At 43.1% G+C, this 18,930-nt stretch overlaps 1 protein-coding gene and 1 long non-coding RNA gene across 4 annotated transcripts; both read right to left on the bottom strand.

Annotated features, from left to right (window-relative positions):
* Window positions 1-740: 740 nt before the first annotated feature.
* Window positions 741-1,577, bottom strand: LOC123147338 (uncharacterized). Its single transcript, XM_044566570.1, has 2 exons — window positions 1,262-1,577; window positions 741-1,179 (listed from the first exon to the last, which is right to left on the bottom strand). Exons 1-2 carry the CDS (start codon window positions 1,302-1,304, stop codon window positions 872-874), a joined length of 351 nt encoding a protein of 116 aa, XP_044422505.1. The 5' UTR covers window positions 1,305-1,577; the 3' UTR covers window positions 741-871.
* Window positions 1,578-2,003: 426 nt separating this feature from the next.
* LOC123154050 (uncharacterized) lies at window positions 2,004-4,576 on the bottom strand. 3 transcript variants are annotated; one of them, XR_006476636.1, is made up of 3 exons: window positions 3,923-4,389; window positions 3,271-3,843; window positions 2,004-2,361 (listed from the first exon to the last, which is right to left on the bottom strand). It is a non-coding gene; the product is annotated as an uncharacterized lncRNA (long non-coding RNA). The 3 variants fall into 3 exon arrangements; XR_006476635.1 differs by having other exon boundaries at window positions 3,650-3,843; window positions 3,923-4,298; XR_006476634.1 differs by having other exon boundaries at window positions 2,004-3,843; window positions 3,923-4,576.
* Between the last annotated feature and the right edge of the window lie 14,354 nt (window positions 4,577-18,930).

Here is an 18,930-nt window from a genome sequence, read left to right as displayed (position 1 = left end):
CAAACTTACCGACCGATATAACAATAAAGTTCTTCTATGTCGAGTGCAAGAGGCTCGCCTTCAGGTACATATGGCTACAGTCTCTAAAGTTCAAATAATATTTTGTCTTTAGCCAAGGACGAAATCGATATGGGAGGAGGAGCGTCGCCATCTCAAACGTATACTGCTAAAGTCCTTCTACCTTTGTCATAAAAGACCGGTCATGGTATGTGAATGTCAATTTATAAAAAGATACAAAATCAGGTGTGTATAACTAAAATTCTAATACATATGCCATAAAAGTCCGGCCATAGTATGTGGAAGTCCATATTAGACGTGTATTGCTAAAGTCTTCTACTTTGGCCATAAAATACCGGTCATAGTATGTGCAAGACCATATTTGTGGTACGGTCTCCAACTAAAAAAAAGCGTGTCGAGAACGGAGTCAACATAAAATAGGAGAGTCACGATCTCTGGTGGGGTTCGGACAAGTTCTGCTAAGCATGTGGTGTAGGTCCCGACATAGAAATTAAGATTGCTTATTTGTGAGATTATTAGACTTGGGTGTGTCTCATTGAAGTTCTTCTACGTATGTCATGAAAGACATCCGAAAGTTGTTGTTGAGATCCGAACTCGAGCATGTGTCACCAAAGTCCTTATACCTAGGCCATAAAGACCGGACATGCCGTGAAGCAGTGGCGGAGGACGAAACTGTTTTGAGGTGGGGCGAACTCTTAAACCAAAAAAAAAATTGTGCACAACCAACATAAATAATACGAACCAACAGTGCACACCAATATTTTCATATAATCCTAAACAGAATAGCCAAGTAAAATGAAAATGCAAACACATTTTAAATAGACGAACAACCTAAAACATACCCAGGCAAGTTTTAATGGCGCGTAGAAGACCCAGGCAACGGTACTTCATCAGTACTTGCTTCCATGGAATCTGAAACCTCACACGTTATACCTTCATCTCCTAGAACCTCAACATTCTCCTCAACTATGGCTTCCACGGAATCTGGAATCTCTTCTTCCACTTGTTGAGAGGGCAAAGAATTTGCATTCTCTGTTTCCACGGTACTTGCTTGATTTTGATGAACAGATTGGCCCAGAGCATTGCCACTTTCCCGGGTACTTGGATTGGAGTTGGAGCTGCTGCGACTGCCACCAAGTACCTCAAAGTATCTCTTCAAATCTGCAATTCATCACATAAAATCTGTAATTAATCACTGCATTCTATCCTCTTGGCCCTTCCTGTCCAAAAATTCAGAGAATACCTATGCCCTTCTTCTTTGCCATTCCTTTCCCCTTCCTGTCCATCTTCTCTTTCTGGCGGCCGGGAACAGCGCGCCCTCCTGCTGCCCACCTGGAAGAGGCCCCCGCCCCCACGCGCGCTCGAAGCTCCTGCTGGCCGCCGCGGTGCCGCCCCCGCGCTCGCTGCTGCTGGCCGTCGCACCCTCGCGGCCTCGCCTAAGCTGCTGCTTGCTGCCGGCCCGGGGCGCCGCTAGGGTTGTCTTTTCTCCCGTGGACGAGTGGATGGAGCAAGGCGAGGGTGTGGCGGCTTGGACGAGACGAGATCGTGGGACAGATCGAGCGAGCCTGCGAGGCTGTGTGTGCGCGTGTGGGCTGGTGAGGTTGGTTTGGGCCGGCCTGATAAGGTGTCCAGGATAAATCACAGCCCAACAAACGTTTGACGGTTATTCTAGCGATCAGACAAATCAGATCGATGTATATACGTATACCTAGTAAAAAATTACGAAAAATCAAGGTAGGGCGAGCGCCCCACCTCGCCCTACCGTGTCCTCCGCCTGTGCCGTGAAGGACTCACCATAAGCTTCTAACTCTTTCAATCAATGTTCGGGCAAGCTAATAAAGTTCTTCGTATTTTTATGTTAAAAGTTTGGATAACGCGTTAATAAAGTCCATCAAAGAAGCATGACCAACAAATTCTACTACCGTAATGACTTGACCATAAACAAGAAGTCCATTGATCTGCAAGGAGGTCTGTAGCCTAATCAGTAATCACCATTCACCATTCTTGTAATGTTCACTATCTGATTTTTTTTGAACATGGACAATATCGTGAATTCGAAACAATTATTCACTTCTGAACAGGAACAAAGTTCAGATCGGCATAAGCACATGGAACCAAGGCATAGCCTCATGATCTACAACCAAAAAAGCTCTCCTTTAATTCAGAACCATACAAATCAAAACAAAGAGCAAAATACACACAAAAAAGACAAAGAAGAATAGAGAAGGGAGAACGGGCTTGGTCAGGTGCTCTTCCAACAGCTCCGGCAGGCGCACTGTTTGCTTGAGCAGCAGCAAGACGGGGGCTTTCTTAAACCCATTGTCTCCAGCACATGGATATGACCTGTAGCAAAACAGAGATGAGATATTTATTCAGAAAATTAACAGGAACATTTACGGATTTACCAACAAACAGAATCCTCTCGTCAGGGCATCTCACTGGACAAAAAGGAAGAAGGAAGAAAATATAGTTCAGATAGAGGGCACCAGAGAAATACGACAGCAAATCAACGCATCATCATGGCCTAGATTGAGGTGGCAAAAAAGCAAGATAAAATGAACACATAGATGGGAGAGCTCCTGGATGCTCTTAAATTTATCTTACTGTACATGTCAATGTCTACATCAATTTGACTGTAACCAAGAGCCTAGTTAAATGACTATATATATGCCTACATCAAATTGATTATATAAATGCTTACATGTCAATGTCTCACTGTATATGTTTGACTGTAACCAAGAGCCTAGTTGAATGATTCCTGGACATGATTAGAGATACGAATCCTGTACCATTTGCAAACTATAGATTTATGATCAGTGATAAACGTCAGATTTTGTAACATAACAGGCACATGCTATGCAAATTCGTATGTTGCTGCCAATGATCATGAATTTTATCTGACTATTCCGCAATAACAACAATCTGCTCAGAAGTATCAAACTTTTGACAGCAATAACTGATCACGATTAAAATTTTCTTAATTTACATGTCAATGCCAATGATAAGATTCAACTGACAATGCTTAAATAATCTTAATCCATACTATTATTTTACATACAACACCGGCCAGCCAACTATTTTCTTAATTACTGTGACCATGCTAATTTCGAACTGACAAAGCTTGAAAAATTTGGGTCCAGCCAACTATTTTACTGAAAGCACACGCCTAGTTCACTGAATGTGACACATCTATTTGCGGGGAGAAAGAAGGCATTCACGACGACAACCAGGAATGCGACGGCGAGATAGTACCTTGCCTACCACGGAGCTGGAGTGCGTTGCGATTCAGAGGACGGTTCTCTGTGACTGTCGATGTCGTATGAAACTAACTCACGCGCATCCGCAAATTATGTTCTGGGCAGGCTTGCATTTGTGGACGTTTCGTCCACATTCACCGTACTTAATTCCAAATCCTTTTTTCTGAAGAGTATAAGTTGTAAGCTCTTGCAAGAGAATCAAACTCTTGACTGGTCTGTTGGTTTAACGACAAACTCCAAATCACGAAAATTTCCTAACTCGATATTAGACATCCGGGGCAGCGGGCCCAATAATAGAAGAAAATAAGCCCCCCTAAATCTGTACTGGGAATCCACCTAGATTGGAAAAAATCGAGTAGTAACAAGAACTGTACCTTGCAATCCACAGAGTAGACGAGACATCTGAATTTGACTCAGGCACTTCACTTGTCCGTCGCTGGACGGGGAAGGAACCCAATCCTCTAACGATGAAGGAGCACCGGAGTGCCTTGTTGGCGACCAACATTCATCTTCCTCTGGCGTTCCCTAGACTGGAACGTAGACCGGATCGAAGGGAGCGGAGCGAAAGCTGTTCATGGCGATTGACTTCTTCAGTCAGATGCGAGAGAAATCGACGGAAAAAGATCCAAACTTTTGAGAGTATGTACCTGAATAACAGATCTGTGAGAGATTCCCCATGAGGATTGATTGTTTTGGATGGCGGCGAACTTGAGACCGGCGACGACAGTCCCGACGGCGTTTGTGCGATGGGGCGTCGCAAGTGGGTCACCGGGGAGAGAAGCAGAATCTGGCTGAGGGGATTCAAAATTTGAAATCCGATGGAGTGATGGTGGCGATGGGTGGTGGTGGTGGTGTAGCTACGGGTCTCACGGGTGGCTTACGTACGGCCGTATGGGATTTGCACAGGTACGATTTGACTGTATTTCACCCGTATAGCGGTGGGAACTGAAATTAAGTGGACCTTTGGCTGGGACCCAGTGGGCCACAGTGCGCGGATCCATAGGCAGCAACGACGGGCGTGATACGCGTTACGCACTCAACTGGTTAGGATTCGCCATATTCGAATGCGAGGCCGAGGTGACCGAGACTGGGGCGGTTTCGACGGCAGGTTGACGGACCGGCCGGGCCACTCGCATGGTGAGCCAGATGAGGTCCCACGGCGGCGAGTTCGAGTTGCTGCTGTATTTGTTTCCGGCTCGTAGACCCCCAGTATTTTGATGTTTGGTTGCCTTTGAAGATTGGAGGTGCTGACTTCTCCTTCCTCCCACGCATGCCCAAGGCATAAATTCTTGGTAGTTGAGGTCGTAGATTGCACCGATAGAGTTCACAGCGCAGCATCCTCGAAGATTTTTCCACCTTGGGACTTGCTCCCCTTCCTTTTTTTCCTAATTAACTTTCCATAAGAAGCAGGATCAGTACAAGATCGGATCGAGCCTGTCGCTGCCGATCTGACTGCCTATTGTTTGACTGAACGTGGTCGGCGACTTCGTATGATGGTCAACGCAGACTGAACCAGATCTCGGAGATTGTCTGCGGCGGCTTGATAGAAAATCTTTCTTCAATCTCGATTGCTGAAGTTGATTCTTCCACGCCGGCTTTTCCTGATTCACCCGATTACAAGCTTCTCCATCCTTGTGAGAGATCCCTCCAAGAATTCAACACCACCGTGCGCAGGCCCTATGGTGGACGCCAACTGTCGTGGAATTGTCACGGCAGATGTCCTTAGTGTCAGGACTTAGTCGCGAGGCCAACACATCTATATGGTAGCTTGAGAGGGGTTGAGCGGAATCGAGAGACGCAACATAAGACAAGAAGGATTTAAACAGCTTCGGGCCCCGGGAAACTGAAGGAAATATGCCCTAGAGGCAATAATAAAGTTATTATTTATTTCCTTATAATCATGATAAATGTTTATTATTCATGCTAGAATTGTATTAACCGGAAACATAATACATGTGTGAATACATAGACAAACAAAGTGTCACTAGTATGCCTCTACTTGACTAGCTCGTTAATCAAAGATGGTTATGTTTCCTAACCATGAACAATGAGTTGTTATTTGATTAACGAGATCACATCATTAGTTGAATGATCTGATTGACATGACTCATTCCATTAGCTTAGCACCCGATCGTTTAGTATGTTGCTATTGCTTTATTCATGACTTATACATGTTCCTATGACTATGAGATTATGCAACTCCCGTTTACCGGAGGAACACTTTGGGTGCTACCAAACGTCACAACGTAACTGGGTGATTATAAAGGAGCATTACATGTGTCTCCAAAGGTAGATGTTGGGTTGGCGTATTTCGAGATTAGGATTTGTCACTCCGATTGTCGGAGAGGTATCTCTGGGCCCTCTCGGTAATGCACGTCACATAAGCCTTGCAAGCATTGCAACCAATAAGTTAGTTGCGAGATGATGTATTACGGAACGAGTAAAGAGACTTGCCAGTAACGAGATTGAACTAGGTATTGGATACCGACGATCGAATCTCGGGCAAGTAACATACCGATGACAAAGGGAACAACGTATGTTGTTATGCGGTCTGACCGATAAAGATCTTCGTAGAATATGTAGGAGCCAATATGGGCATCCAGGTCCCGCTATTGGTTATTGACCGGAGACGTGTCTCGGTCATGTCTACATTGTTCTCGAACCCGTAGGGTCCGCACGCTTAAGGTTACGATGACAATTATATTATGAGTTTATGCATTTTGATGTACCGAAGGTTGTTCGGAGTCCCGGATGTGATCACGGACATGACGAGGAGTCTCGAAATGTTCGAGACATAAAGATTGATATATTGGAAGCCTATGTTTGGATATCGGAAGTGTTCCGGGTAAAATCGGGATTTTACCGGAGTACCGGGAGGTTACCGGAACCCCCCGGGAGCTATATGGGCCTTAGTGGGCTTTAGTGGAAAGGAGAAAGGGGCAGCCCAAGGTGGCTGTGCGCCTCCCCCCTTCCCCTAGTCCTATTAGGACTAGGAGAGGTGGCCGGCCCCCTCTCTCTCTTTCCCCCCTCAAGGAATCCTATTCCAACTAGGATTGGGGGGGGGGGGAATCCTACTCCCAGAGGGAGTAGGACTCTCCTGGCGCGCCCTCCCTTGGCTGGCCAGCCTCCCCCCTCTAGTCCTTTATATACTGAGGTAGAGGCACCCTAGAACACACAAGTTGATCCACGTGATCTATTCCTTAGCCGTGTGCGGTGCCCCCAGCCACCATATTCCTCGATAATACTGTAGCGGAGTTTAGGCGAAGCCCTGCTGCTGTAGTATATCAAGATCGTCACCACACTGTCGTGCTGTCGGAACTCCTCCCCGACACTTTGCTGGATCGGAGTTCGGGGATCGTCATCGAGCTGAACGTGTGCTCGAACTCGGAGGTGCCGTAGTTTCGGTGCTTGATCGGTTGGATTGTGAAGACGTACGACTACTTCCTCTACGTTGCGTCAACGCTTCCGCAGTCGGTCTGCGTGGGTACGTAGACTACACTCTCCCCTCTCGTTGCTATGCATCACATGATCTTGCGTGTGCGTAGGAAATTTTTTGAAATTACTACGAAACCCTACAGAAACATCATCCGGTAATAACCCTACATGCTGTTTGTGGCTAGATCTCATTATACTCATGAGAGAGTCGCCGATAAGCCGGCTCTTTGTGTCTAGCCCTAAAGATTGTTTCTTCTTGCTTGTCCTTCTCCGGGGAGCCCTGCCCCTCCTTATATAAGTTGAAGGGGCGGCTTACATGTAGAGTCCTGTTAGGATTAGAACTAACTTATTCTCTATTACAAGTCAGATACAAGTACGGGTCTTGCTTCCTCGTAAAGGAAATATTACTCATGCCTTCTGTCTTAAGCCGGCCCACCATAATATGAGCCGGCCTACTGGGCCTTGGGCCTAGTCTTCTATGTGACCCGCCGTCGGGGTCATCCACGAGTCGTCTGACTAGTGAACCGCCAGACCCGTGAGTCGCCAGTCCTCCGGCGGGTCATCGGTGAAGCGCCAAGTCCGACCGGGTCATACCGTGGGGTATATCCCCGGCAAGCAGTGAGGAAATTCAATAAAGACTCTGCTGCTGCTGCTTCCACTGCTGAGGCCTCTGCTGTCAAGCCAAAGAAGGCCATGGCAAAGAAGCCTTCTCATAAGCCAAGTGCTTCATCCTCAATGCCCTCACGACCAAGTTCCTCAGCAATGCCCTCATGGCCAGATTCCTCTAAGCCTTCACGACAAATTCCTCAAGCTGCTCCTGCTCCTCCAAAGCCTTCAGCTCCTCCATCAATGTCCTTAGCTCCTCCGACTAAATCCTCAGCACCTGTGCATATCGCCATGTGCCAAAGGACAACAGGCATATCTATTGCCTCAGGAGCATCTGCTAGTTCTTCAACCCCACCAAATTCTTCAACTGGCCCCTCTCTGCTGAAGAAAAAGGCCACTATTGGACGAGGCACTCGACCAAGTCCTCACAAAAAGTAGGTCGCCTTTCAAGTACCGTCTGATGAAGACAAAGCTGATGATGATGAACTTGCTGAAATCATCAGAGACAGGCAGGTCAAGGCCGCTAGAGCGAAAGGCAGCAAGCTTCTGGATTCAAAGTTGATCCTAGACTTCATCGACCTATGGCACAAGGACCCCAACACACCTTTGCGTGAGATGAACCTCACTCTTGGTCAAAGTCATGTTTCGACTGCCTTCATTGAAGAAGAGAAATGGAAATTTGAACAAGGAAGAAGAGTGAAGAAAGCACAATACAAGAAACAACGCTTTCTGATGCAAAATGTTCCGAAACTTTCCCCTGAAGAACTCATTGCCTTGCAAGCTGAGATCAAGCAATTGAGTGATGAATTTGATTGCTACTATGCTGACTGGCTTGGAGCCAAAGTCAGATTTGTGAATTTGACTGAAAAGTTCACTTCAAAGATTGCAGCCCCAACACAATAGGAAAACCCTCAGGCTGAGGCTTCTACTCATCCGACTAAAGAAAATGCCAGCACCACTGATGATATTCAGGCTGCTGAAGAAACTCAGAGTACAAGGGCTGATGACTGCATTCTAGCCGCTTATGAAATTGCCAGGGCAACCTCTAGTGTTGTGCCTGAAGAAACTGTCAGGACAGCTCAAGCTTCAACCATTGTGCCTGAAGAAAATGAAGAAATCAGGGCAACTGCAACAGTTGTGCCTGAAGAAATTGAACCAAATTCCTCTGCTCCTCCTGCGCCTACTTCAACTCCGATCCTTCCATCTGCATCAGATGTGAAGAAGACCAAGGCTGCAGAGCGTGCAGCTATGAAGAAAAGGAAGACATCAACTGCATCAGATTCTTCAGCTCCGAAGAAAATGAAGCCTCTGACCAGCTCATTTGAAAATCCAATTGATGTTGTTCATGTATCATCTATGCCATCAAAGGACCTTGTTCCTTTTGATGAAGAATACATGATCCCAAGCGGATCCGATTAAGACATTCCTTCTACTGCTTCCTTAGAGCAGTTGGATAAAGAAATTGAAGCGGATGCAATCCCTTCAACCCCAATAGCCTCATCGCCCACGCCTCAGTTCACTGCTGAAGAGGCCGGCGTTGAAGAAATGAATGAAGACGAAGATGTGGACATTGGATGCACAACTCCAGTGTTGAATGACGACTTTTGGGAAAGTCAACATCCCAATTCTCCTCTGTTCACACCCCTACAACAAATTCCTCAGTCCCCTGTCACTACTGAAGTACAAATGGGATCTAAAGAACCTTGTGCCACACCGTCTGTCCATGAAGAGATTCCAGCCACTAGTGCTGAAGAAAATGTAAATGAAGAATTGAAGTCCCAGGATGCCACTGAAGAAGAACCTAAAATTCCTCAGCGTGCAGAACCTGAGATCGAGATCCCCGAGGTTGTGATGCAATTGATGGACACTCCTCACCCCAAGCCAAAGGTTCCGTTCTCAAAGAAGTAAAAATTCAAGGCTGATGACTTCTTCGGCGAGCATGTATTCTTCACGGACTACAATCCTTATGACTTTGCTCGTCTTAGGAGGAAACGCTTCTGGACAGCCAGCCAGGCTAATTTCTATTCTTCACTGCTCTTCAATAAGGATAAAGTCTTCTACCACGAGCATATTCCTCACGTGGACATGGAATCACTGCCTTGCTTCTCTCCTGTGCTCAGTGTGCTTCATGATGCAGGCCTCCTCAACTTTTTCTCTGACATTGTTGATTGAAATGAAGAGCTTATTCTTCAGTTCTACGCTACACTTCACATCACAGGTGATCCTGATGATATCAACACTTCGGTATTGGACTGGATGATCGATAACACTCATTATAAAGCACCAGCCTCTGAATTACTTCACGCCCTACCCATCTGTCCACCCCTTGAAGGAGCTCGCAGTCTGTACCAGGAGCCTGAACTCACTGCCCATTACATGCAAGTGCTGATGAAGCCCCTGAAGCCCGTTCAAGCACCAAGGACCAAATTCCTCGTGAAGGAATTGCTATATGTGCCCAGAACAGTCTATCACATGCTGACGAGGACAATGAGTCCTATCAAAGTCCACGACTCGTCTGATGAGGAAATTGTTGGCATCATGAAGAATCTGCTATTCAACATCATACATGGCATTCCATCAATTATCATGATTTCTTCATGAGGACTCTGGCAAATGTTGCACTCTCTCCATTTGAGTTGAAGCCTTATGCTCCTTGGATTATGAGATTCCTCAAAACAAGGTCTTCACTAAACTACAAGGCTGACTTTCAGAATCACCTCAGCTACCTGCCCCAATTGAAGTCCTCAAGCAAACTTATTCTTGAGCTAATGAAAAGGGCAAGGTACCTGGTGTCATTTATGAAGGTATTCGTCCATTGGATGGTCAGTTTCGCAAAGCTGCATCTTATTCCACCAATGGTTACTCCGCCACTCATGATTCTGCTGCACATGCATGCAAGCCAAATCCTCAAGCCACAGTTCCCAGGGTGATGACTAACCGTGAGCTGCTTCTTAGTCTTCACCAGAAGGTGGATCGAAACCATAAATGAGTTAAGCGTCAGTTTGGTTCTCTTCTTCACAACATGACTACTACACATAATGCAGTGAAGAAAAACCATTACTACCTCCATGAAGTCTTCGGTCGCACCTGGGCTATCTTATCACATCTGCATGGTGAAGAAGATCTAAAGCAAATGGGTTTCAAGGAGAACTTTGATTGGTCTACACCTCCAGCGAAGAAATTCAAGAAGGTCAAAGTTCCTTCCTTGGTGGACAGCTCCTATTCTTCATCCCGTGATACCGATGAGTTTGAAGACTTGGACGACACTGCTGCAGGCCCTACAACAACCAACGACCCCAACAATGTTGGCGCTCCTCCATCTACTTGATATTCTTTAGGGGCGTTAGTCCTCATTCTTCGACCCTTTTGGTCATTCGATGACAAAGGGGGGGGGGGGTGATTTGAGTTAGTCTTCAAGCGGGTCTATCTATCTGGGCATTTTTTTCTAAGTTACAACTCTCGTTCTTTTGAAGACTTTGCTGGATCTAGTTGTAAAGTTAAACTCTATGGTGGTTTGATACTTTTGTTGAGTTTTTCTGCATGCTTATTACTCATTAATGTTAATGCACGCATGCTGAATTACATCAGTCACCATATTTCTTCATGCATTTAAAATTCTTCATATTATATGTTAAATGCATGTATGAATTACAAGATATAGGGGGATATCTCCATGATTCTACTCTTCAAAGTGTGCATTGCTTCAAAAGCAAATTCCTCACTATGCACATCTTCAAGGGGAGTTCTTCTATATCTTGCAATCAAATTCCTCAATTTTAGTATTTACACTTCATATGTTTATCCCCATTGAAAACTTAACCTATATTGTCATCAATCACCAAAGAGGGGGAGATTGTAAGTGCATCTAGTGCCCCTTAGTGATTTTGGTGTATTGAAGACTTATATGTTAAGGGACTAATGCGTTTGTGAGTGTACACAGGTCTATAAGTCTATGAGGAGTTTGATACGTCTCCAACGTATCTATAATTTTTGATTGCTCCATGCTATATTATATTCTATTTTGGACATTATTGGGCTTTATTATCCACTTTTATATTATTTTTGGGACTAACCTATTGACCTAGAGCCCAGTGCCAGTTCCTGTTTTCCCCTTGTTTTAGTGTTTCGAAGAAAAGGAATATCAAACGGAGTCGAAACAGAATGGAACCTTCTGGGGAAGTTATTTTTGGAAGGAAAGCAACCTGGGAGACTTGGAGTCCACGTCAAGGAAGCAACGAGGGAGGCACGAGGCAGGGGGCGCGCCCACCCCCCTGGGCACGCCCTCCACCCTTGTGGGCCCCTCGTGGCTCCCCTAACGTATTTCTTCCACCTACATATATATCCATATACCCTAAAACGATCAGGGATCACAATAGATCGGGAGTTCCGCCGCCAGAAGCCTCCGTAGCCACCGAAAGCCAATCTAGACCCGTTCCGGCACCCTGCCGGAGGGGGAATCCCTCTCCGGTGGCCATCTTCATCATCCCGGTGCTCTCCATGATGAGGAGGGAGTAGTTCTCCCTCGGGGCTGAGGGTATGTACCAGTAGCTATGTGTTTGATCTCTCTCTCTCTCTCTCTCGTGTTCTTGAGATGGTACGATCTTGATGTATCGCGAGCTTTGCTATTATAGTTGGATCTTATGATGTTTCTCCCCCTCTACTCTCTTGTAATGGATTGAGTTTTCCCTTTGAAGTTATCTTATCGGATTGAGTCTTTAAAGATTTAAGAACACTTGATGTATGTCTTGCCGTGCGTATCTGTGGTGAGAATGGGATATCACGTGATTCACTTGATGTATGTTTTGGTGATCAACTTGCGGGTTCCGCCCATGAACCTATGCATAAGGGTTGGCACACATTTTCGTCGTGATTCTCCGGTAGAAACTTTGGGGCACTCTTTGAGGTTCTATGTGTTGGTTGAATAGATGAATCTGAGATTGTGTGATGCATATTGTATAATCATACCCACGGATACTTGAGTTGACATTGGAGTATCTAGGTGACATTAGGGTTTTGGTTGATTTGTGTCTTAAGGTGTTATTCCAGTATGAACTCTAGGGCTGTTTGTGACACTTATAGGAATAGCCCAACGGATTGATTGGAAAGAATAACTTTGAGGTGGTTTTGTACCCTACCATAATCTCTTCATTCGTTCTCCGCTATTAGTGACTTTGGAGTGACTCTTTGTTGCATGTTGAGGGATAGTTATGTGATCCAATTATGTTATTATTGTTGAGAGGACTTGCACTAGTGAAAGTATGAACCCTAGGCCTTGTTTCAACACATTGCAATACCGTTTACGCCCTCTTTTATCATTTGTTACCTTGCTGTTCTTATATTTTCAGATTACAAAAACCATTATATACTATCCATATACCACTTGTATCACCATCTCTTCGCCGAACTAGTGCACCTATACAATTTACCATTGTATTGGGTGTGTTGGGGACACAAGAGACTATTTGTTATTTGGTTGCAGGGTTGCTTGAGAGAGACCATCTTAATCCTACGCCTCCTACGGATTGATAAACCTTAGGTCATCCACTTGAGGGAAATTTGCTACTGTCCTACAAACCTCTGCACTTGGAGGCCCAACAACGTCTACAAGAATAAGGTTGTGTAGTAGACATCAAGCTCTTTTCTGGCGCCGTTGCCGGGGAGGTTAGCGCTTGAAGGTATATCTTTAGATCTTTCAATCGAGTCTTTTAGTTTCTTGTTTTATCGCTAGTTTAGTTTATAAAATAAAATTACAAAAAATGGAATTAAGTTTGCCTCATACGCTTCATCTTTTTAATATCTTTCGTGAGTATGATGGAAAGGAAAATTGTGCCAAAGTGTTAGAAGAAGAATGCATTAAAATGTTTGGCACTAAATATTTTAATGATGAGCATGATTGCAATGTTGTTAGTATGAATTCCTTGAATATCCATGCTGCTAATGATATGCAAAGCCACAAGCTTGGGGAAGCTATTTTTGATGAAGATGATATTTTTTGTCCCCCAAGTTTTGATGAGCAAATTTATTATGATGATAGCATGCCTCCTATTTATGATGGTTATATTGATGAAAGTGGGTTTGGAAGAGTGTCAACTTTAGGAAGTAATGATCCCACTATTTTGGAGGATGTTGAATCTTATTTTGATAATTATGAAAGTGGATTTGGAGAGGTCATGACTTTATTTTGTGATGAATCCACTATTTCAGAAGAGGTTCTAATTGATTATGAGAATAAAGTTGCTATCTATGATGATTATTGTGATGACTTGTATGCTATAAAGAATAATGATATCCATGAAACTTGTCATGATGATTTTAGTTTTCAATTGGATTATGCCTCACATGGTAATTATTTTGTTGAGTTTGCTCCCACTATTATTCATGAGAAGAATTTTGCTTGTGTGGAGAGTAATAAAATTTCTATGCTTGTAGATCATGAAAAGAATGCTTTAGGTGCTGGTTATATTGTTGAATTCATTCATGATTCTACTGGAAATTATTATGAGGGAGGAATATATGCTTGTAGGAATTGCAATAATATCAAGTTTCCTCTCTATGTGCTTAAAGTTTTGAAGTTATGCTTGTTTTGCCCTCCTATGCTAGTTGATTATTGTTCCCATAAGTTGTTTGTTCACAAAATCCCTATGCATAGGAAGTGGGTTAGACTTAAATGTGCTAGTAATATTCTTCATGATGCTCTCTTTATGTTTCAATTCTTATCTTTTATGTGAGCATCGTTGAAATCATCATGCCTAGCTAGGGGCGTTAAACGATAGCGCTTGTTGGGAGGCAACCCAACTTTATTTTTGTTCCTTGCTTTTTGCTCATGTTTAGTAATAAATAATTCATCTAGCCTCTATTTAGATGTGCTTTTATGCTTTTAATTAGTGTTTGTGCCAAGTAGAACCTTTGGGAAGACTTGGGGAAAGTCTTGTTGATCTTGCTGTAAAAAACAGAAACTTTAGCGCTCACGAGAATTGCTGCCATTTTTTATTGGAGAGTGATATTTAGTTAATTCTTTTTGCAGATGATTAATAGATAAATTAATCAAGTCCAGAAATTTATTTTAGAATTTTTGGGGTTCCATAAGTATACGTTTGATACATATTACTACATACTGTTCTGTTTTTGACAGATTCTGTTTTCTATGTGTTGTTTGCTTATTTTGATGAATCTATGAGTAGTATCGGAGGGTATGAACCATAGAGAAGTTGGAATACAGTAGATATAACACCAATATAAATAAAGAATGAGTTCATTCCAGTACCTTATGATGGTGATTTTCTTTCTTATACTAACAGAGCTTACGAGTTTTCTGTTGAGTTTTGTGTTGTGAAGTTTTCATGTTTGGTAAAGATTCGATGGACTATGGAATAAGGAGTGGCAGGAGCCTAAGCTTGGGGATGACCAAGGTACCCCAAGGTAATATTCAAGGACAACCAAAATCCTAAGCTTGGGTATGACCCGGAAGGCATCCCCTCTTTCGTCTTCGTTCATCGGTAACTTTACTTGGAGCTATATTTTTATTCGCCACATGATATGTGTTTTGCTTGGAGCGTCATTTTATTTTATTTAATTTTGCTTGCTGTTTGAATAAAATACCAAGATCTGAAATTCTTAAATGTTAGAGAGTCTTCACATAGTTGCATGATTATTCAACTACTCATTGATCTTCACTTATATCTTTCGAAGTAGTTTGTTGTTTGCTCTAGTACTTCACTTATATCTTTTAGAGCATGGTGGTAGTTTTATTTTGAAGAAATAGATGAACTCACATGCTTCACTTAGATTATTTTGAGAGTCTTAAATATCATGGTAATTTGCTTAAATAATCCTAATATGCTAGGTATTCAAGATTACTAAAAACTTTCTTATGAGTGTTTTGAATACTAAGAGAAGTTTGATTCTTGATGATTGTTTTGAGATATGGAGATAGTGATATTAAAGTCGTGCTAGTTGAGTAATTGTGAATTTGAGAAATTCTTGTGTTGAAGTTTGCAAGTCCCATAGCATGCACGTATGGTAAACGTTATGTAACAAATTTCAAACATGAGGTGTTCTTTGATTGTCCTCCTTATGAGTGGCGGTCGGGGACGAGCGATGGTCTTTTCCTACCAATCTATCCCCCTAGGAGCATGCACGTAGTGCTTGGTTTTTGATGACTTGTAGATTTTTGCAATAAGTATGTGAGTTCTTTATGACTAATGTTGAGTCCATGGATTATACGCACTCTCACCCTTCCATCATTGCTAGCCTCTTCGGTACCGTGCATTGCCCTTTCTCACATTGAGAGTTGGTGCAAACTTCGCCGGTGCATCCAAACCCCGTGATATGATACGCTCTTTCACACATAAGCATCCTTATATATTCCTCAAAACAGCCACCATACCTACCTATTATGGCATTTCCATAGCCATTCCGAGATATATTGCCATGCAACTTTCCACCATTCTGTTTATCATGACACGTTCATCATTGTCATATTGCTTAGCATGATTATGTAGTTGACATAGTATTTGTGGCAAAGCCACCGTTCATAATTCTTTCATACATGTCACTCTTGGTTCATTGCATACCCCGGTACACCGCGGGAGGCATTCATATAGAGTCATACTTTGTTCTAGTATCGAGTTGTAATCATTGAGTTGTAAATAAATAGAAGTGTGATGATCATCATTTTTTAGAGCATTGTCCCAAGTGAGGAATAAAAAAAGAAGAAGAGAAAGGCCATAAAAAAGAGAAGGCCCCAAAAAAGAGAAAGGCCATGAAAAAAAGAGAAGGCCAAAAAAATGAGAGAAAAAGAGAGAAGGGACAATGCTACTATCCTTTGCCACACTTGTGCTTCAAAGTAGCACCATAATCCTCATGATAGGGAGTCTCTTGTTTTGTCACTTTCATATACTAGTGGGAATTTTTCATTATAGAACTTGGCTTGTATATTCCAACAATGGGCCTCCTCAAGTGCCCTAGGTCTTCGTGAGCAAGAAAGTTGGATGCACACCCACTTAGTTTCTTTTGTTGAGCTTTCATACATTTATAGCTCTAGTGCATCCGTTGCATGGAAATCCCTACTCCTCGCATTAACATCAATCGATGGGCATCTCCATAGCTCATTGATTAGCCTTGTTGATGTGAGACTTTCTCCTTTTTTGTCTTCTCCACATACCCCCATCATCATATTCTATTCCACCCATAGTGCTATGTCCATGGCTCACGCTCATGTATTGCGTGAAGGTTTATGAGTTTGAGATTACTAAAGTATGAAACAATTGCTTGGCTTGTCATTGGGGTTGTGCATGATGAGAGAATTCCTGTGTGACGAAAATGGAGCATGACTAAACTATATGATTTTGTAGGGATGAAGTTTCTTTGGCCATGTTATTTTGAGAGGACATAATTGCTTAGTTAGTATGCTTGAAGTATTATTACTTTTATGTCAATATGAACTTTTATCTTGAATCTTTCGGATCTGAATATTCATACCACAATTAAGAAGAATTACATTGAAATTATGCCAAGTAGCACTCCGCATCAAAAATTCTGTTTTTATCATTTACCTACTCGAGGACGAGCAGGAATTAAGCTTGGGGATGCTGATACGTCTCCAACGTATCTATAATTTTTGATTGCTCCATGCTATATTATCTTCTGTTTTGGACATTATTGGGCTTTATTATCCACTTTTATTATTTTTGGGACTAACCTATTGAACCAAAGTCCAGTGCCAGTTCCTATTTTCCCCTTGTTTCAGTGTTTTGAAGAAAAGGAATATCAAACGGAGTCGAAACGAAATGAAACCTTCTCGAGAAGTTATTTTTGGAAGGAAAGCAACCCGGGAGACTTGGAGTCCACGTCAAGGAAGCAACAAGGGAGGCACAAGGCAGGGGGGCGCGCCCACCCCCCTGGGCGCGCCCTCCACCCTCGTGGGCCCCTCGTGGCTCCCCTGACGTATTTCTTCCACTACATATATATCCATATACCCTAAAACGATCAGGGATCACAATAGATAGAAACCTCCGTAGCCACCGAAAGCTAATCTAGACCCGTTCCGGCACCCTTCCAGAGGGGGAATCCCTCTTCGGTGGCCATCTTCATCATCCCGGTGCTCTCCATGACGAGGAGGGAGTAGTTCTCCCTTGGGGCTGAGGGTATGTACCAGTAGCTATGTGTTTGATCTCTCTCTCTCTCTCTCTCTCTCTCTCTCGTGTTCTTGAGATGGTACTATCTTGATGTATCGCGAACTTTGCTATTATAGTTGGATTTTATGATGTTTCTCCCCCTCTACTCTCTTGTAATGGATTGAGTTTTCCCTTTGAAGTTATCTTATCGGATTGAGTCTTTAAAGATTTGAGAACACTTGATGTATGTCTTGCCGTCCGTATCTGTGGTGACAATGGGATATCACGTGATTCACTTGATCTATGTTTTGGTGATCAACTTGCGGGTTCCGCCCATGAACCTATGCATAAGGGTTGGCACACATTTTCGTCGTGATTCTTCGGTAGAAACTTTGGGGCACTCTTTGAGGTTCTATGTGTTGGTTGAATAGATGAATCTGAGATTGTGTGATGCATATTGTATAATCATACCCACGGATACTTGAGGTGACATTGGAGTATCTAGGTGACATTAGGGTTTTGGTTGATTTGTGTCTTAAGGTGTTATTCTAGTACGAACTCTAGGGCTGTTTGTGACACTTATAGGAATAGCCCAACGGTTTGATTGGAAAGAATAACTTTGAGGTGGTTTCGTACCCTACCATAATCTCTTCGTTCGTTCTCCGCTATTAGTGACTTTGGAGTGACTCTTTGTTGCATGTTGAGGGATAGTTATGTGATCCAATTATGTTATTATTGTTGTGAGGACTTGCACTAGTGAAAGTATGAACCCTAGGCCTTGTTTCAACACATTGCAATACCGTTTACGCTCTCTTTTATCATTTGCCTTGCTGTTTTTATATTTTTAGATCACAAAAACCATTATCTACTATCAATATACCAATTGTATCACCATCTCTTCGCCAAACTAGTGCACCTATACAATTTACCATTGTATTGGGTGTGTTGGGGACACAAGAGACTCTTTGTTATTTGCTTGCAGGTTTGTTTGAGAGAGACCATCTTCATCCTACGCCTCCTATGGATTGATAAACCTTAGGTCATCCACTTGAGGGAAATTTGCTACTGTCCTACAAACCTCTGCACTTGGAGGCCCAACAACGTCTACAAGAAGAAGGTTGTGTAGTAGACATCAGAGTTTGATATTTACAGAGAAAGTCGACCCCTAAAAATGAAGTTCTCCGACTGAAGACTTTGGAATTCTGAAGACTTTCTGAAGACTTTGAAAGTGAAGAAATTGGTGTAATCCTGAAGACTTGGTATTCATTCGAGGAACATGAAGCATGAAGACCTTTGTTTTCGTAGTTTCATTTTCTCTTTCTTGAGTCATAGGAAACACCGTACTGTTAAAGGGGGTCGAGGAAATACTAAGGAAAAATTTCCAAGTGATGCTCAACTCAAATCCTACACCTACCAATCCCTTCGAGTGAAGCCATTGGAAATCTCATACATCTCAGTCAATTTCTTCAGTGACAGAGACGAAGTTCTTCTGGTCTCTG

The sequence above is a fragment of the Triticum aestivum genome, chromosome 7A (assembly GCF_018294505.1).
Source record: "Triticum aestivum cultivar Chinese Spring chromosome 7A, IWGSC CS RefSeq v2.1, whole genome shotgun sequence".
In the NCBI taxonomy this organism is placed as follows: Eukaryota; Viridiplantae; Streptophyta; class Magnoliopsida; order Poales; family Poaceae; genus Triticum; species Triticum aestivum.
The sequence above is the reverse complement of the archived record's forward strand: the minus strand, read 5'-3'. Positions and strand labels throughout refer to the sequence as shown.